Consider the following 21,009-nt stretch of genomic DNA (forward strand, 5'->3'; position numbering starts at 1 on the left):
GAGGAGAGGGAGAAAAGAGAGAAGAGGGAGAAAAGAGGAGAAGAAGAAAAAGAAAACACCCAAACCCCAGCACAACCACCCCAGGACTGATGGTTCAAAGCACCACTGTCCCCACAAGCAGTTACCTGCATAATAATTTCTGAACTCTAAGGGGAAACACATTAGTTCTGTCTCAGAGACTTGAGGCAGTAACTGCTACACAGGAAAACTTTCAGGTCCCAAACCACACAGGTACCCATGAATTACAGCCGCTGAAAGCAGAACAGATGGCCACATACATAAGATGAGGGGCTGGCTTTGTACCAGCGAGCCTTAAACAAATGGATTGGGCTGTAAATAATTACCGCATGAAGTAGCTTAGAATTTAATTTAGATACTTAGTCTATTTTTAAGCAGTAAAAAAAATCATTTGCATTGTTGAAAATATGTATAATTTACTAACCCAGGTTCTACAAATAATAGCATAAAATAACATTTTAGTCCACTGGCCATCTGTTTTGTTACATTATTCTGACTGCAAATATATTTTAATGCTATTTCAGAAGAATGCAGGGTGTAAATTTTAGTTTTGGAAGCATGTTATGGAGAAAATACAGGTTTTATTTACTATTTTGTCTTCTGGACTGTCCCTCATTTTCTTCCTTCCAGCCTGTACATCTTTTTGTTGGCCTCCCTTCATTTTTACTGCTCTACAACATCCCTTCATTTCTATTTCTTTATGGTTTGCTGTGGTTTACATTGCAAACTACTGGGCTGGTTCTTCACGTGTTGTCTGAGCCTGGATTCTGCGCACAGAACTGAGTCTGCCCATCTTCCTTTTCTGTGATTTTGTGTGTGGTTTGGTTTGGTTTTGGTACAAGTGTAACAACCCAGTGATTTTTACAACAGTTGTCACGCTCTTGAGAGCACAGCAACTATATTAAGAACATATACAATTTTCCAGTGGCGCCTTTTTCACCATCACGTGCCTGGGAAGACACATTTTAAATGCTCACTGTAATGCTTGTTTTCTCTTCTTCAAATGCCAAACAGAAAATAGACCGTTTACGGCAAAATCTCTGAGATACAGTACTACTGACAAAGTAGTTAGTCATGGCTTCTAGATCTTTCATACTTTTAGGCAGGTTGAAACAGACATGATTATATATTTATCTAATTTATTTATATTTATCTCCTACTAAAATACTGTTTACAGATTCATGATCTTGTTAAATTTTGAAGTTTGAAGAGAATGAAAGTAGCATTTCTCAATTCAGGCAAGATGTTCTCTCCGGCCTGGGACCTGAAGACTTTTATACATAGTTTTCTGCCTTATTAATTTAACAAGATCCTAACAGATGGCCCTTCCTACCACTGGCCATCTCAAGCAGGGACTTGACTTTATTAGACTGACACTTCCTCTGAGAGACTTTTACAGGAGGATATTTTATAAGCATGTCATCAAATCCCACTGAACAACTGTCTAGTAAAAGAAATACACAATACCCCTTATAACTTTAGAAGAATTCAAACAGGTCTGAGGCACTAAAAAGGGCAAACTTCAGGTAGTTTCTCAAAAGATAAAGACCTAATTCTGCTTGCAACAAGTCCGGAGGCAGCTGGGACGGCAGCTGCTGTCTCACACCACCCGTGCCCTGTCCATTAGACTTTCTTTCCTATCATACAAGATTTCGGGTTCACCAGTAATTGGTAACTCATTTGCTTGTGACCCGTGTGCACCTGAACCCGTGTGCTCAGGCTTCTGAAAGCATATCAAGCTCTTTTGATCCCTGTTAGTTTTTCTTAGAAAGCATTTGACACTAAGCAGTGCTCTGCTTCAACACTGATGGCAAAAACCCAACCCAAAACAACTGAGCATGCCATTCATTCATTAATCATTTCAGAATTACATAACCAAATACAGCTCTTTGATTGCTTTTTGAAAGAATGTAAAAATTAATTGAAAGTCTATTCTAGCAACACTATAAGGAAGTGGATGTTGAATCAAGAATAGTGACAACTCGAATAAATCAGAATGATTCTTGTATCTCAGGTCTGTACTGTTAATCTAACAGGATTAATAAAATCACATTCCGTCCTTTAAAAAATAAATAGACAAAACATAAAAAACTGTCAGTTCGTGGGAAGAAAACCTTAATTACCAACACTTGTAAAAAGAATATATTTTAGTCTTCACTAGCTTTGAAACATGGACATAAAATGCTGACACACATTTCCACCGATAAAAGACGATTCCAGGTTCACTGTCACCTCGGTGACAAACCTGCCCGCTAAGATGCAATTACCTCCAGGATTGCCGCAGACATCCCCTCCGAAATGGAGCTGTTCACCACGGCAAAACACCTTTTCATAGCAGCATGAAGATCATCTTGTGGCATCTCCTGTAATAAATGTACTCCAGGGGCCCTAGAAATAAAAGGCACATAAATAGGGCACCTCCTAAGAACGTGCTCTAACAATTGTTCCTAAAATTTGGGGCAATGCTGGAAGGTGGTCAGAGGAATTCAGACATGGTTCTGATGCTAAGAAATCACTTGTCCGTGGGCAGGCCACTTCACCGTGCTTTTGTTAGCTTTCTGTCTCTAAAGGCGGTTAGAAACTCAGTACAGAATCCATTGCTATCGGCCATTTCATTGTCTGATGTTCTGAACTTTCACAGTTGATCACTTAACCCCAGGCTCTGTTCACCACAATCAGGCTCATAAACAAAGGAGCTGAGTTGAGCAGATAGGGGTGCAATTTTCCCTTAAAAACACTGTGTATTAGAGGGAGGATGCACGCAGAGATTTAGGAAGAACACAGAGCTTAAATACTTAGGGAAACGGAGCACAATCATCAGAAAGCAGCTGCAGGAGATGCTGGTTTTTGGGGATGGATGTGGTTCTGAAAGACCTTTTCTGCTCCTCTGTTATTGCAAGCACTCCTGTCCTGAAGGGTGGAAGAACAGGGTAATGGGGTGGTCAGTCTCGGGTGAAGTGAAGGAGATCTTTAGGACTGGTGGTCATTTGGAAAAGCTCCGCCTGGATGAGCCTGCCCCTGCCTCTGTAACTCTACATGAGGTCACTAAGCCAGATGGAAACACAAGTGCATTTGACGTTATATCACTCCCTGTTCGTTAAACATTGCTTTTCTGATCGCACAGCAACACCCAGCTTCTGTAAAGATAAACACCTATATGAACTGGAGTATAAATCCATTATTGCAGGAGTCATGTTTCCCATGAATAACATCATAGAAAACAAAAGCGGTACCTCACGTTCCAAAAATGGCATTGCAAAACACATATTCTATGCAGATTTTATTATCAGGTGTGATCAATCAAAGATAATATGGTTGCTGTGTTCAAGTCAGACAATTCCGGGTTCTGCAGGCACACAAAAAATATCTTGTTTCTCTAACATTAATATCCTTCAATCAGGAAACATAGAAACTAGGGACAGAGAAAAGCTGCACAGTGTTAGCTTGTCTGGCTACTCATTTACCAGCCAGCAAGCACGCAAAACCTTGCAGAAGCCAGGATGAACTAAAAGACCCAAAAGAGTAACAGAAATCATGCTAAATCAGATGTAGAGATCTACTGGTTATTCTAAAATATTAACTGTGTGAGAATGTTACATGCCCAATTTGTTAGTCATATAAAGAGTTGTGTATGTTCAATTGTATATACAAAAGAGCATTGACACACATGATATAAAAAGCTCGTCAGCCACCTGCTTTCCCTTGCAGCACATAAAATGCTTAACATTAACTTCTTACCTTTTAACTTTTTCCTTAACTTCACTTGTAAAAAGCGGATCAACCTAGAAAGGAATATACACATAGGTATATGGCACTGCTTTAGGAATATAGCATATGTTTGAAATACCAAGAAAAGAAAGATGAATTTTAGCGTTTATTTTACAGAAATACTTAAATAACGAACGTGCTGAGCTTTAAAATCACGGCACAGCTCTGTAAGCTGGCAGTTCCAGTTGGCTCTTGGGACAAGCGCTCTGGTGAGCGATGGACACGTAGAATACGCAGCTGGGCTGACCCGACACAGCAGCTCTGCGCAGCTGGAACAAGGGCCGGTCCGCTGCTTCTCCCCGGCATCCCTCTGGCTGCAGGTTCTCATCAGAGCCGCATCGACTGAACCGGAATTATATCTCCAGAGGACTCTGCTCAGGCTCATCCGATTCAAATGACCCATTTGACAACCTACAGGCTGAGGAACACCACCTGTCCCTGGAGGGCTGGAGCAGCCAGCGGGAGGACGAAAAGGAACCTTTCCGTCTCTAGTTAACACGGGAAACAATCCCCATGTAATCTGAGACAGAGGTGCCACGCACTGCCAGAAATATTACAGAACTAATAAACACAAAACTCTAATCTATGGTCTAACACGAAGGCACAGCAGTGTTATTAAAAAGTTACCTAAACTGGGCAATTAACTCCAGCAGGTTTATTTACAAAGCTTAACTATGTCTGCTATTTCCATTTAACACGACTAAAAGAAATAAACAGAATTCGGAAATCCCTAACAAGACATGGAGAACAGAACTAGACCTTTTTTTATTAAGGCAGAGTGCCTCTATTGGATTAATTTATGACAGCCCGCACAGCAAGCAGCAGTTGGAAGTACTGGGAACAACATGGCTTACTTTTTTAATGCATTTTAATATATAGTTTTCTTAATTTCACATTATGAGATAGAGAACGCTAACAAAATATTTCAGAAAACTCATCTGGAAAAAAGTCAGAATTTATTTTATAATTGTGTACTTTGAACACAAATTAATTACTTTATGAAAACAGGGCTTCAGAAATTAAAAGATTCAAGCAAATCACTCTTGCACTAAGGAATTAATTCCTGCTGAACGCAAGAAATAAAAGGCTTATATAACTGCTGAAGAAAGTATTTTTGGTAGCAGCAGGGGGGGAACCAAAATCAAGGCCTGAATCTCTACCTGGTCCTGTCCAGACCCATAACTAAACCAGTCTGTCAAGTCACAGGTTCCTTGGATATTTCATACTGAACTTCACAATTGCTCTTTCTATATAAACATCATTTTAGCTTTTTCCCCAAAGTACTATTTTGATGCTGAGTTCTTCTCATGAGGAACTATTCTCCGTTTCCATTAAAATCAATGGAGCACTTGCAAGTGATTTAAAGAGCAGTGGGATATGGTCTTTCGCTCTTCTCCCTTTAGAAGGATGAGAAAAACGACAGCCTGTGACTCATAAAATTTGTAAGATATTAATTTCTATCCCATGCACTTCTGTGGAAGCCAAGAAGTTGCCATCTGCCTCATAACCAGCACAATCCTTTAAGCTGCATTCTCCTATTGGTAGATATTCCAAGAAGCCTGGCCTGAATATGAGAACTCAGTTAAAATATTACTTGCAGGATGGGTGTAGCACTGACTTCGAGACGTGATCCCCCGAGCTACATTTAGGAACTTGTGGGGGCACAGTTATCTAACCACAGGCTCAATATAACACAAATTAGATACAACATAAGCTGTTCAGTAAGTTGGAAACGCACTGAAAAGATGTGAGTGCTTCCAAAGCCGAGTGGCTATGGCAGGATGCCGAGGAGCTTAGCTCAGGCCCAGAAAAAGCTACTGAAAAGAAAATAAAGCTACTGCCACCCCAAATGTCTCCAAGATCCAGTTCTTGTACAGGTAGAGTGTTTGGTGCTACGTTTTGTTACCTATCAACGTTGCAGGCAAATATGAACATCAGTTACCCATCATCTTTTGTTAAAAAAATCATCCATCCAGAGGAAGACCCTTCAGAAAGCTGCGACTTTCCTCAATTAGCAGAGATGAGAGGAAAGCAGCTTGTATTGTATGAATAGTTTCTATCAGAAGAGATAAGATGACACATGGGAAGTGGAGTGGGTACGTAGTGAGAAACCCACCAAACAGAACCAGATCCGCTATCGGGGACGTTCTGCTCGGCTGCCGGGCACAGGAACATCTGAGACAAGTGGGACAGGGCGGAAAGCCACAGATCAAATGCTGCACAAAGATGAAGGTGCCCGCTGAGTGCAGGGCCCACCGTGGTCAGATCTAGCAAATCTATAAATACACTATGTTAAATTGCTGTCATATAAACATTAACTCAGAAGCAATAGTCCAGAGACATCTTCATGATAATGCTGGGACTACTGTGGCCCTCCAGACTTTGTAGGGAAAACCAGTTTGTTTCAAATTTCATTACAGAAATGAACAAAAGGGAAACTGGAAGAGGAAATAAACGCTAAAAAGATTTACATTATACAGGACCCGCTCCCGCAAAATTACTTAGATTGCGCCATTTGAGACAATGAGGCATAGCAAATGCAGGGAAAAGGTTATAATCTTATGGAAGCAAAGTAGAAAATAGTGTGTGGGCCTTTGTTCTTTATATTCGTTATTAATATAATCATCATGTGTATTTCTTCCATATTCACAGCAAACATGACTTGCTTCACAGATAATGGCACTGATTTTCTTAAGGTTTTGTGGTTCGAGAAGTAACATGGGTAAGAAAAGTACAGCTAAATACCAACAGAGCTGAGATTTATTTTCATCCTTCAGCAATGTTTTAGTACTGTGGGAGAAATATGTTTCACGGTGTTTTAAGGAGGTTCAGTCCTTGATCCCTATGCGCTGCCACAGGGTTATTTCTGGTGGCTCACTGTAAAGAAATCAGCTTCTGAAAAAGTGAAGCAAATTTAAAAAGATGACGAAAACGTTTAAAATCCTCACTGGAGGCAGCAAGTGCATCTTTGGACTCTAAAGCCCGGCTTCATTACACCTGCTCTAGATTCGCCTTCCACACCAGTTCACTTCCAGATCACTTTGTGTATTAGCGTGGAAAACAATGCAGATAAAATAAAAATGTAAGAACAACTTATAAACATAAAGCCCTGTGTTCCAAAATCTACAAAGAACAAAACTGAGTGAGAAAATAGAAAAACAGTTCTTATTTGACCATTCGGATTCTAATTATTTTCTTATAAACCAGACTGCCTGCGAGTTTTCAGGCTCACGTGAAGATGAATCAGAGATGAGATTATATTATAGAGGGACACAAACACATTATGGAGATGAAAAAGTGAAGCTTTTAGTGCCCTTTTAGCAAGAGTTTCTTTCATGTGACACAGCTTCCTACTCGTACCTTTTCCACCGGTTAGATCAAGGCTACAGCTGTGTTTTCAGGGCTTCTGCCGCTATGGACACACATGGAGCACAACTGGTTTCTTTGCAGAAAGTCCTGCAATTAGTTTTGTCAGTTTAGCATAAAGTATGTTCCCTGGACAAAGGCACCATTGATTCTCTAAGTAGTTTTGTACTATCCCGCAAGTATAAAACCAGAGGCCAATCTTAAAACTGAAGTATTTTTATACTTTTTATCTTCAAAAGTTGATCCTGTAGTCAAATGAAACACTAAAGGTTTTGCTCTAAGAGACCACAATAGATGAGAAGCATTACCAGGTCACGTGCTTGAGCTAAACAGAAAATCACAGCAATCCAGCAGTTGCTGACTTTGGTTCAGTTTGGAAAAAAATCTCAGATGTGAGTGAATTGTAGAGTCTTGCATCTGGGCAGGAACAAGCCCAGGTTCCAGTGTAAGTTGGGGAATGACCTATTAGAGAGCAGTGTAGGGGAAAGGGACCTGGGGGTCCTGGGGACAGCAGGGTGACCATGAGCCAGCACTGGGCCCTTGTGGCCAGGAAGCCAATGGTACCTGGGGTGGGTTAGAAGGGGGTGGTCAGTAGGTCAGAGAGGTTCTCCTGCCCCTCTGCTCTGCCCTGGGGAGACCACACCTGGAATATTGTGTCCAGCTGTGGCCCCTCAGTTCCAGCAGGACAGGGAACTGCTGGAGAGAGTCCAGCGCAGCCACCAAGATGCTGAAGGGAGTGGAGCATCTCCCGTGTGAGGAAAGGCTGAGGGAGCTGGGGCTCTGGAGCTGGACAAGAGGAGACTGAGGGGGGACCTCATTCATGTTTACAAATTTATAAAGGGTGAGTGTCAGGAGGATGGAGCCAGGCTCTTCTCGGTGACAACCAGTGATAGGACAAGGGGTAATGGGTTCAAACTGGAACACAAGAGGTTCCACTTAAATTTGAGCAGAAACTTCTTCACGGTGAGGGTGGCAGAGCCTGGCCCAGGCTGCCCAGGGGGTTGTGGACTCTCCTTCTGTGCAGACATTCCAACCCGCCTGGACACCTTCCTGTGTAACCTCATCTGGGTGTTCCTGCTCCATGGGGGGATTGCACTGGATGAGCTTTCCAGGTCCCTCCAACCCCTGACACTCTGGGATTCTGTGAACCAAAGTATTTAGGAATAAACATACAAATAAAATAAAAAGTTACAACAACAACTTACTGCAGGTCCAATTATGCACAGATGGACACTGGGATCCCTTCTGTGCCAGTCTAAAATGGAAGAGAAACATCATTTTATTAATCAAAATTATTTTAATTCTTTCTCTGAAATCAATTTAAATAGTTCCATTAATAAAGAAGAATTAGGCAAATATTATATTACTACTTAAAAGACTGAATGAGGACCAGATTTCATGCTCAGCCCTCACTTTACTCCTCAGAATTCCAATGATTAGCAGATCTGAAAGTTAGTATTCAGCATTTCTGCTTCATGCAATCTCTTATGATTCAAGGGTTATTTAACTAAGTTCAGATATTAATTTTGAATCATCTCAAGAGAACAAAGCTCTATAGAATGCAGTGACTCTGGCCACAAAGACAAAATGATCTGAATTTGTCTTCTTATGTAAAGAAATGTGTGGAAACAACTGCAACCATTGTAATTAATACTTACTTATTGTGTGTGGAAGAGAAATGTGCCAGAATAGAACAAAAGCAGTTACTTGACTTCAATAAACTACATTTTTTACTAAGCTTCACAAGGTGGTAAAGGCTTAGAAAAGGAAAGTGAACAGTGGGGGCTGCATTTCCAACTTGGAATATCTGAACCTTGCACAGACACACAGAACCCGGCAAAACATTCACCTACATGATGACTATAAGGAAACTTCAGCCTAGTTTACAGTGCTGAGCCACGACGACGGGTGGCCAAATCTGCTTGTAATTTCAACTATATTAATTAGCACACATGCAAATTGGTGTCAGATCCACAGGACAGTGACTTAAAAAGTTATTTTGAAGTAGGTGAACTCTTCTTTTGTCTTCCATTAATATTGTATGCAACAGCCAAATAGTTTTCCCAGCAAGTAAAATAACCACATATTGTTTTGATTTTAATGCTCTGTTATTCTCAGCAGGCTGGAAAAGACGCAGTACAGAAATAATGTGTTGAACAGATCGATGGTTACATGAGCATTTTTTAAAAATGTAAATATACGATGAAGTTTTCTGCAGTGAATAAAATAGCTTATGCCAAACTTAGAAGCATTAAAAGAAATGCATCTGAACCCAGGGACAAAACAGGGATATTCAAAGAGCAAGTACCTACCTGAAAATACTTCTACTAAATAGAGAGGATCTTTGACTCTTCGAAGTCCGCATATCAACAGAAACACGTGTAAACTGGCTGTATCTGGAGGAATGTCTGCAACAAATAATTTGTAAAGACTGAATGCAGGTAAAAAAGCTGAACACTCCAAACTGTTCCATGAGCGAACACAAAGAGTGGTAAAAGCAGTACCAGGGTGGATTCCGAAAAGTTCCCGCTATTGGTCCTGCTGTTTCTTGCTCTCACATCAATCCTCCCATCAGCTCCGCGGAAAACTTAATCATGCACATCATTTTATAGGAGTTGATTTCAGAGGCAGTGAGTGTATTCTTGAACAACAGAACCCGGCTTGGACCGACCAGGCAACTGTACAAATCAGCCTGTTTCTCAGATTTCTACCCATAAGAAGAAAAAAATTGCAGCCATATAGTAACTCAACACCTGCTTCAAGGATATTGTGAGCTTTAGTTTATCAATGGCTGTAGAGATTAGAGCTCTTGATCTGACACATTTGTTATAAAAGATCAGGTAAACATCCCATAGTTATCTATCCCTAATATGCCAGCACTGCTGCAGAATAATTAACTAAAGTTATGTAATTGCAAAGCATTTATTTTAACCTTATTGCTAAGAAACACAAATGAAAAATAATTTGGGAAAAAAATCTCAACATGTGAGTTCTTAACATTGAAAATCTCTCTTGCAAATACACAGCAACAACCCATACAAGCAATTCTGTGGGCCGTGTTAGAAAAAGAAGATCTGATGTGCGATACTGCAGTTGCCAGTGGCTCTATGACAGCACAATTAATTCACAACATACTCCTGGAGAAGGGTCACTACGTGATGAACTTTGGTGAAATGCGTTTATGATAAACCAGCATAATTCACAACTTGCTGAAGGAACACGCACAAAACAACAACATAATTTAATAAACACCAGAGGGGTTGGAATGTTCACGTTTGATTTACCGTACTGAACAAATCACTTTGCTGTCCTTTAGTTCACCTATTGACGGGGCTCATGGCAAGGATGGATGAGATGGATTATCTAACACCGGGCGGTTCAACAAGGAGCATCCAAGTGCCGCTCTGCAGGTGTCTGAGGGACATGAGCACGCGGGTCCCGCACCGGGGCCAGGTCACATCGCTCCAGCACATAGCATCACTGAATTGCTAACATTTGTAATTTAAGGTCACGCAAACTTGATACCAGCTTATGGTTCACAGAATCCCAGAATGTCAGGGGTTGGAAGGGCCCTGGAAAGCTCATCCAGTGCAATCCCCCCATGGAGCAGGAACACCCAGATGAGGTTACACAGGAAGGTGTCCTTCAGAATCACTATACACTAAACGCAAGTCAAGCCTTGCCACTGTAATCTACATCTACTTCAGTGTCAAAAATAATTGTTTAATATCAGGAAGAGATGCTCCTTTAAACACACATTGTTGGTATTTGTCTGTGGCTGTTGTCTGGTTTGTTATCTTGGCTTTATCTATGAACACCAGCTGCACGTTGGTCACAGGTAGTCCTGCATCTGCTGAGCACGTCACCTCTTTAGCAAGATGTGAGAGGTCAAAACTAGAACAGAGATGGAGAGGATTGTGAAAATTCATTCCTCTTATCAGCTGGACGGTGTTCTGTCCTGATACACCGCCCAGGACCACGGGGATGGGAACAAATGAACTGCAGGTGAGTTGAAATGAGACAGACACCGGGGAAGATTAAGCCTGACATGGAACTCCCACAGTCACGCAAATCCTTTTTTGTGCGGAGCTGAGGTGGTATAATACTGCGCAAAATTGAAATACACCGATGTCGCATTGGCTCTTACAGTTTCAGAGAGGAACTGCGATCCAAAAGGTATCCAACTGCTGTGCCAGGGTATTTGTTGATAGGATTGGAACCTGGCACAAAATATATTGGCTAATAGATGAAATGTGATTAATCCTCAGGATTCATGTTCTCCTGCTGGCCGTAATTCTGAGTCATGGCGCAGCCTGGAGAAAGTTTGTCAAATCTACACGCGTCCATCTAGACTTACCCATTTGTCTGCAAGCAGGTTTAGTAATTGCTTGACATGAAGCAGCGGCGCTGGGTTGAACTTTTGGTAAACTGTTTTGAGGTCTTCATTTGCAAGACAGAATGAGATAATGGAGTGTAGTAAAAGCCGAAAACCTTTTCATAATGCAACACTGGCAATAAGCAGTTTATTATTGAAGATTTCATTGGCTCCTTGTTTGTTATCTGAAACTGTGTAACTGTCACATCAACTATTTTACTATGATGGCACACTATGATACACTTTGGCCTTTATAAAAGCCCATACTCAGGTGCCAGGACAACAAAACATGAACACAGACAGCTAACACTAAAGCCTAAATCATTTCTGAAGCATTAGTAAGTGTAATAATTAATCAGATGCAATAAGCATCTGATCCCACGATTCTGTCACCTTCCCGGAAACCAGTTTTTAGTCTTATCTGTTGGGCAAACAAGCCTTCTCAGTTCATTAGTATAGATTTCGTTAGTTATCTACATCTTCCAATCATATGATGCCCAAGTGTTTATTAGCATTCACATCTTACAAGCTTCAGCCACTTCCACTGAAATCAAAAGGAGCCTTTTCTTGTGGTGCGATGACACCAAGCCCGTGATGCGAAGCAGCCACGCTCCATCCTTGGGCTCGGTTGGTAGAGGAGATCAGTCTCAGTTTTCGCATTTACTTAGACTGTCTTGTGATTTTCTGTCAATCGAATCACAGCAGAAGCCTGAACTATCATTGTCTCTCTCGACTCTATAGAGAAGCATCTAAAACTGCTAATAAAACAATTATGACAGAATTCATTGGGATCTCCTAATTAGGCCGTGGTAGGTGCAAAGGTACAGCCAAAAAATCTGCCTCCATGAGCAATACTAAAAGAAGTGGAAATTGTAGGCTGGACAAAGAGGCAAAACTGATCAAATAAATGAGATTAAACAGTCACAAAAAACAATATTGAATAATCTGATGCCGGGTTTCAAGTTATTATTTAACAGGCACAGATGTTAGAGTCACACTTTAGTATGCTTTTCATGTACATTATGAATTATTTTGCACTTTTGCATTAGTACGCATTAGGCAAAAAAACTCTCTCTAATATATTAGATGAAATGCACCGCAGGGGGAGCATCCCCCTCCTCAATCTGTTGACGGATCTTTTAATCATAAAATGGTTGGACATGAGATCCGATGAACACTGAGGCTGTGCTAGCAAGTGACAAATCATTTCGCTTCAGAAAATTATTAATCTTAGTGGTGCTGTGCTGGTGTGCCGTGATTTACTGAGAACAAAATAACCCCACAATGCTCAATTTAAAATTGGACACTGGTTTTGAATAATGGCAGACATTTACTGATGTGATAAAGCAATTTACCAGTGAGGAATCATTTGTAACAGAGGGAACAGCCGTACTATCAGAGATCAGATTGATGAGGATAATATTGAAATAGTTTTACCACAGTCAAACGCCTACAGATTCTTCTTTTGGGGAAAGACAACTGGAGTAATTAAAGCATTGCCAACGTCAGGTTTTACATTTCTAAATCAACGTCACATTCTAAATTTCTTTCATCGACATCCACTAAGAATAACTATAGTGAATACAGGGAAAAAAGTGAGCTTTACCTGCGTTTTGCAGAAATCTGTACCAATCAAATGTTTCACTTGGTGTTGTCTTAATTCCTGCATTGAAAAAAAAAGAGAAACTCGGTATGTTTTACTTGTCCCTGGATGGCTGGACTATGGTTCTTGCCATCCTGCCCCAAGAAAACAGTATTTCTGTCAAGCACACTGAATTCCATATAGAGCTCTTCCCGTCTCGAGCTTTTCCCATCCCAACAACGTCAGGTTGTCTGCACAATCCGTCCATAGTCATCTGACTGAAATTCAGCGGAAAATTCTGCCCAGTCACACGGTGCACGAGCTTCTTTAGCAACCCCGCGAATAAAGCTCACTTACACCATGCTACATTCAGCCTTTTAAAACCTAAACGATATTATCTAAGGGAGCATATTATTCCAAAACAGATACAGGTTGGCCAAGACCCAAGTCCTTAACATAAGGCAAAGAAAGTAAATTAAATTTATATAAAATATTAATATAAACTGAATATTAATGTATTTGTTTCACCTTATGTTAAAGATTAATTACCTTACTAATCACAGAATCACACAGAATCACAGAATCGACTGGGTTGGAAAAGACCTCAGAGATCGAGTCCAACCCTTGGTCCAACTCCAGTCCGTTTACTAGATCACGGCACTAAGTGCCATGTCCAATCTCAATTTAAAAACCTCCAGGGACGGAGTAATGAAACTATCACATTAATATATTTAATCTCTTATATTTTGGATCAGGTACTTGTTGGGTGTCATTAAGCTGGGAACTCAAAGCATTTAAAGGAATCTGGAGTTTCATTCAGCATCGAAACTTCCTTATGTTTTGAAGAAAGCTTCATGTTACATTAGGTGTTACCTCAGCTTTCAGCCTCCTACTGTTAGACATCTGGGAAAACTTTCTTTAAAAGCACCAAATGAGTTGAAAATTTAGGCAAAATATTTCTTGGGCAAAGAAGGTAGATACACAAAGATCCAGGTACTAAACACCTGATTCAAATAAAGTGAATGTCTTGGTCAATAGTTCAAAACTCACCTTGAGTTTGGACATAGATTTTCTTCCTAGCATCTGGCTTTAAAGAGAAGGAGAAGAAAAGTCACTTTCATAGTTCATCATAAAAGAATCTGTTCAGTTTTCAAAAAACCCCAACTAGTATAACAAAATGCACATCAGCGTGACTTTCTTTTCACTGGTAAAAGATAGAAAGATACATTTAAGTAACACCAAACGCCAGCCAGCAATTTAACTTACATTTACTACGAACATTTACAGTATCAATGGATCAATTTTGCAATGAACACAATTACCAAGTTAGTACAAACACGTTTTTAGTTGATCTCTGTATCCTTTCTCATAATCATTAACCTGCTTATTGCACAGAAAATTAAAATATTTCCTTAGAATAGAAAGATTTTCAACTACAGAACAGCCCTGGTTCCCAAAAAGGTGTTAGTTTTGAAAGAACAATTGTAGCTGGCTTTGAAACCACAATCTACATTTATCCACACGAGTTTTTTAAACACATCAGGCATGAAATAAACAGCACTTACCTCTAACCTTTTCAAAAATTGCTGTCAAGCTTCTGTAGACTTGACTATATAGGAAAACCTGCCAGCAGTAGTTATTGCAGAATATTTCCAAATAAAAATTGCTTAAGAAATTATTTTAAAATAGCTACAGTAGAAGAGGTAATTAATTCCAAAGCTACTCTTGAAGTGCTACTATGCTAGTTACATAATTTAGGTAATTAAATAAGCAAGTTCTCATTTCAGTATCTTTCTATAACTCCAACCATGAATTTGTGGAATATATTTTTCACAAAAATATCGAAATATTATTGGGATCTTTCCGTTATTACTGTCAGTTCTTTGCTGGCCAAATAACCTCCTTAAAATACATTGGTATTTAACCACTGTACCGTTGGATGAAAATAATTGTATTCAGTATTTTTCCACGTGTCATTCAGCACGGTGTGTTTTGTTTTCAGAAGCAGAGATGAGTTTTAAGCAAATTAAGTGCTATTTATGTGCTACATATCCCCCACAGCCTGGTCACCGGGGCTGGCCGTGACACATTGCTGGGCTTGGCCTAACTTCGATTTCAGCTTTGCGCTTCACCTTAAGAAGTTCATTCTCTTTCCAGTGTTGACAAAACAAGTATCTTCAATTTATTTTTCTAAACTCTTTATTGTAAGTTAGGCTGTTTAGTGGAATTTCGGTAACACACAGTTTACTAAATGATGCAAAAAGAAACAATATATGCACATGGCATCAGAGAGACTCGCTAACAACAGCAATGATTAGTTTTAAATGTTACAGAGAAGCACTTTCCAAACTGCTGCATACACTTTTCAAATACTAAACAGCTTTTAAATGCCAGATCTATTTGACCTGTTGAAGTACATAAATGTGAAATGCTTTCTCTGACAGGAAAAACAGAGAATATGAAGATTAGTACAATTCTCTAGCATTATGTAGAACACATTTTAGGAGGATGCAGAGTTGCTAATACTATAAGCATCATCACACAAACGTACCCATTCTGCTGCTGCCAGTTCCTTCATTTTCACTGTGAAAGCCACTGCAAACCTAGTGACAAGGACAAAAATAGTTGGGATCATCTGCTTAAAGTGCTAAAACATAAAAAGAGGAAAGTATTCAGAAAAACATCTTTGTAAGAACAAAGAGCAGAGGCTTATAAAAATGATTACAGATGGAAAGACAGAAAGCAGGCTTGCTATTTGTTTTAGCAGAAAGTACTGGTAAAACACATAGTATCTCTTCAGGCTTGATAACTTAGAGCTCTTGGGAGTACAAGTGAGGATTTCTTAAAGTCAGAGAATTCAAACGAAAGGAACATCCCCCAGTTTATCTGGATTAATCTATACAGGCTGCAGTGGGGAGTTGGCATGTCCTGTTTCTCCATCATTACAAGTTAAAAGCAGAGAGATGATCCGGGGCCCGGGTTTCACCTCTGGCACCTCTGGGCTCGGACGCTCAGCTCTGATGTTGGAGATCTGGGTGGAGACGACACGTGCCGCGCTGAGTTACACACCTGACACTCCTCGTCACCAACAGGTGACAACTGGGTGCGCAGAAATGAGATTGGCCACAGTCACCGTTTCAGGCAAAGAGACCGTTCCCCTAGTCTGACGTAACACTGACAGAAAGACATTTTGACTGTTTTCTTGTTAAGACTTTTCTTCATTATGAGAAGGGCATTTAAATGAATGAACTGTACAATAGTATACTAACACCTTCTACTCCTCCTCTGCAATGTGTATAAATCATAACGTTGAAGGAAGAATAAGCAAACCAAAGCGTACTTGAACAACTTAACGGCCATGGAGGAGGCTGGGGAGGGAGAAGACAAACCTTTTCCCAAGCTCAATTCCACTTTTTCCCTTGTGTCTGTTTCTAATGGTTCACCCGAACTTCCATTTATGTGCCTTTGTGAAATGGAGGTAGCGCTCCATCATTCCATATAACAGAAGGGTTAGAGACTGCCAGAGACCAGTTAAAAGCAGCATCGATATGAACAGTGTTCTTTTTTGGGTGTCTCATTACAGAGAGAATTCAGCCACACAAGTCTGATTTCTAAACGTAACTAGATAAACCAGTTATTCTTACGGGGATACTGGTGCAATGCAGACAAGTCATAAGATACTCAGTGGAGTCAGTTAACAAAGGATCCCTGTTCAGACAGGAACAGAGCTGGGCTGTAATGTAGCTTTTAAGTTGTGATGAAACATAAACACGTGCTTTGACGGTTCGTAAATGGAACTTTAGTGTTAACTGGAATCACAAATGGGACCATTTCTGCAGACAATCATCAGTCCTGTGGCACAGAAATGTTTGAATGCCTCCTTCATATGAGATGTAATGTGTCTGCTCCACAAAATCCTTATTTTTTAATTGCCTTTATAGGTATTTAATGTAGAATAGAGGTTATCACACATTACATTAATGATTCGGTGTTTCTTTTTCACAGAATGAATGCAATGTCCGTCCTGAGCCAGCCCTGCCATGTCAGCCCACTGCTGAGTCACCACCAGAAAGTGCTTTGCCATTGCCGACATCAGGTTATAATTTGAGGGCTTGAAATCACCGTCATTCATTAGAAGTCTCATAAATGCTGAATTATAACTCCTACTTCTGTTTGTTAAAACAAACCTTATTTCCATACATTTGTTTTGTAGTATCTGCTTTATGGTGCTGCAATGAATTTCACATATACAAGCTGACAGTTTTAAAGTTAATAAAGCCTTTGCAAATGCTTGTTTTGTCAAGTTGCACATGCTCCCTTCCCAGTTATTGCAATTATACTTTCAATACATCACAGTAACAAGCACAAAAAACTCTTGCTCCCAAGTCTACAAAATACTGTTCAATAGAAAAAAAAACACCCTACAGGAGTACAACCACCATTTAGAGGAATTTGATTAAAAATGAAACACTCATTATAAAGCTCGACAGTGTTCAATACTCAGTCCTATGGAATGTGGTGGTATATCGTACTGGACAAGTCATCTACAATTCATGATGCTTTCTGCTTAGAACCCTGCAATCAATAAAGAAAAACAAAAAATCGATGTTTCTTTTAATAACTATGCAATGAATAATGCTGGTGATAATATTGGAGAGGAGACCCATTCAGAATAACTTCTAGAAAACTGAATTGCTTTTCCTGTAGCAGAGAAAATATTATGAACTGCATAAGGATGCAGTAATATATTTTGAAACACAATAGGAAATCCAAGCTACTAAACTATACTTCAAGTTCCTGACTTAATTATCATTAAAAAAACATTCAGTAAAGCAGAGCTTTTCCATTAGCTATATTTGTGACAAATCATATTTTAAACACAGAACTGTATTAAATGGATACACTTAGAGATTCTGGTTTTATATACTTTTCATTCTGCGCTGTGCTGAAATTTAATTGACACATTAGATGTATTTTTTCTATTCCTCCTGACCTGTTTAAAGAGTAACTTCTGATTATTTGATAACAAAAGTAAACAAGTATATAAATTTTGCCTTGAATGGGGCCTTAAGTTCCTTTTCAACTACAAATCACACTGAGACGCAAGAACATGCCCTAATGATTTTTCAATGAGTGTGATTAAGTGCTGTCTTTAAAATCTGTTTACCTACCACATTTTATAGGGCACTATAGACAGAACAGCATATCTATGCCAGTGGTATTAGCCAAGATAAAACCATGAGATATGACCCTGCTGCACGTAATCCCTCACTGCGAACAGGAACCAAACCCCATCCCGCCCTACCGGAGCAGGACGGTGATCTGCCAGCTGGAAGGCGGCGATGAGCAGAGCATCCTGAGCAAGCTCCGCTCAGCCAGGCATCCAAGCCCTAAGTAAGCAAGCGGTACCACTGGATTTGATTGGACGGTCCAGATGTTTAAGCTCTATCACACCTGGGCACACTCAGGGGCCCTTTTTGCTCACGCAGACCCAGTTGCGGAGCGATGGCTCTTCAGAGGGCTCAGGTGCAGCTCCCTGCCACCACAGACACCCTCCCTGAGTCCTCCCGCAAGGCGACTTTTCTTGTTAAAGTGGGAAGAAACTAAGCGGAAAAAAAAAAAGCACCAATTTTACACCGTTTATGTAATTTGCTCTGATTTCCGATCAGTTCTTTAATTACATTTGATGATTACACTGACATGTCACTGGAACGTTTTGGGACTTTAAAACATCCTGAAAATACCCCCTTGTCGATTCACCTAAAAAACAAGAGAATTTGCCTGAAGACATTTTTCAGTCTCCGCTTTTTCATGCATCTAGAGAAAGGATCCTGATAGCAGGAAAAAAGAACAAAAGCTCTTTTCAATCGGTCTCTCTGTCAACGAGCTACACGTGAGGCCCCCAGAACAGGTCTGACTGTGACGCAACAGGACAAAGGCCGGTTAGTTTTAGTTGTTGTTCCACTTCAGCCAAACTGCTGGGCACCTTGGTCTGGATGTACAGGTAGCACTTAATGCATAAAATATGCTAGTTCCAATACAGAATACTGTATATGTCTGAATATATGTAACATAAACTAGAATTTACTAAGAAACAGAGATTAAAAAAGCCCAAACTTGGAGTAACTGGTACTTCTGGCACAGAGCCTTGGGAAACGAGGTCCAACTGTGTTTAGGCTAATAATATTACTACAATAAGATTTAGTGAGAATATTCATACCTCCAACACTAACAAAGACTTGCTATTTAAATAATCATTCCTCCACCACTAACTCACTGTTAGCCACTTCCACTACTAAAGATTCGCTATTTAAATACTAAATATCAGTCATTTTGGTCATAAATTAAAACTTGATTGCATAAAATGGTATCCATTACAAACACTTCAAATAAACCACAGCGAGCTGCTACAGTCCACAGTTATCCTAACCAAAAGCTGTCTTTATAATGTCTACCCATAAAGTAGATTATTCTGCAGAGCAATATGATGCCAAATCCCAGGTTAAGTATTCTTGCTATTATTTTTCTCATTTCATTTACCTGCCTTAGAATTTTATACCCTCATCATATGCATAGTACTATTATTCTAGAAAACACCCGTGATTCAGAAAATAAAGCGCAGGATTAGTTAGCAAGAGCACAGATTTCATTAGCTTTTAATGGGATTTGAGTCTTTTTGAAAAATCACAGCCCAAGAGACCAAGTGTCAGCACCACATCTGCCAACTCTTGCACCGACAAATGCGATGAAACAATTGTAACAAAGGCAATATAAAATGAACAGACTGCATACAGACTATATTTTATGAAGAAACCGTTCAACATCCCTTGCTGAATCATAAAATAACATGCACAGAGCGCAGGGATTTCAAGTCCTCTATCCCTTGTCCGCTGGCCTACAGATCTCCCAGTGATTCTGTGCATTTAGGGAACAGTTCCTAAAACACCTGCCATTCCAAAAAAGCAATTTCCCATCATAAACCTTCCACAGATGCGTTTACCTGGCTTCTCCTAGCACTGCTCCCATTACCCGATGTTTCTCTTCACATTTGACATCTTCGTTTACATCTGTCCCACCGAAGATGATTCCAAAAGGAATTCTGCTGCCTGCAAAGCAATGAGAAGTTGGCCAACACACCAAGGTCCTTCTAAAAGAAAAAAGATAGTTCTAAGGCATTCCATAAGCCTCCTCCAAAACAATTCTAGGTCTTGCCACAAAACCAATCCTCTCTGTATTCCAATAAGTCATCATAGATATGGTAGCAGAGACCACCTTACAGACTCAGAAATCAGAGCTCCATTGGAACAAAAGAGCCACAAACGTGCCAGACATTTTAATTCAGGCTTTCTGAAAACCCACCAGCACAAATTGCGGGGGGACTTGTGAAGTCTGGAAACCAGCACAATACAAGTTATGCGGAGAGCTGATGGAACTATCAAATTATACACCTTTGTCCAAGTGAATAGATTTGTACGATATGAATGCGATCTCAAAAACGGATACACACTTGCAATTTCAGTAGGTGACAGTGTCTGTAATTTTGAAAGCCAGTGCTTCTCCTCTGTCATTAATGGCAGCCTAAAATTTTGTTCTACATGGTTAGATACAATAGAAAATTTTATTATTTGTCTGATAACATCCTGTCTCCTACAGTTTAGCTGGCGTGAACGACACCTCAGTTATTTCATGTCCAAAAAACCCTGACTCATTTTTGAGCAGAAAAATCAAATTAGCCTCTCTGCTTTCTCCTGTTTGACCTCAGCCCTACTTAGCCAAGCCACTGTCCTCTGAAAGAACACGTTTGCTGAAAGCATCTTAATGCTAATATGATGTTCTTATCTTAATGTAGTCGAAGTACTTAATTCCGAAATGTGCTACGTGTTTAAAAGTACATTTATTT

The 21,009-nt window shown here is 40.0% G+C and overlaps 1 protein-coding gene across 4 annotated transcripts in view; it reads right to left on the reverse strand.

Moving 5' to 3' along the window:
* Nucleotides 1–21,009, reverse strand: part of GLT1D1 (glycosyltransferase 1 domain containing 1) — a 37,557-nt gene that overhangs the window by 9,191 nt on the left and 7,357 nt on the right. For all 4 annotated transcript variants that reach the window (XR_002412250.2, XR_002412249.2, XR_002412247.2 and 1 more), the window contains exons 3-10: nt 20,110–20,215; nt 15,661–15,712; nt 14,160–14,196; nt 13,134–13,190; nt 9,465–9,560; nt 8,358–8,407; nt 3,757–3,800; nt 2,286–2,406 (exon numbers count right to left, since the gene is read on the reverse strand). Coding sequence is in view for 1 of the 4 variants with exons in the window: in XM_005498274.3 (XP_005498331.2) it covers nt 2,286–2,406; nt 3,757–3,800; nt 8,358–8,407; nt 9,465–9,560; nt 13,134–13,190; nt 14,160–14,196; nt 15,661–15,712; nt 20,110–20,215 (563 nt within the window). In the remaining 3 variants the exon portion in view is untranslated. The remainder of the gene's footprint in view (nt 1–2,285; nt 2,407–3,756; nt 3,801–8,357; nt 8,408–9,464; nt 9,561–13,133; nt 13,191–14,159; nt 14,197–15,660; nt 15,713–20,109; nt 20,216–21,009) is intronic.

The sequence above is a fragment of the Columba livia genome, chromosome 17, assembly GCF_036013475.1.
Source record: "Columba livia isolate bColLiv1 breed racing homer chromosome 17, bColLiv1.pat.W.v2, whole genome shotgun sequence".
NCBI classification, from domain to species: Eukaryota; Metazoa; Chordata; class Aves; order Columbiformes; family Columbidae; genus Columba; species Columba livia.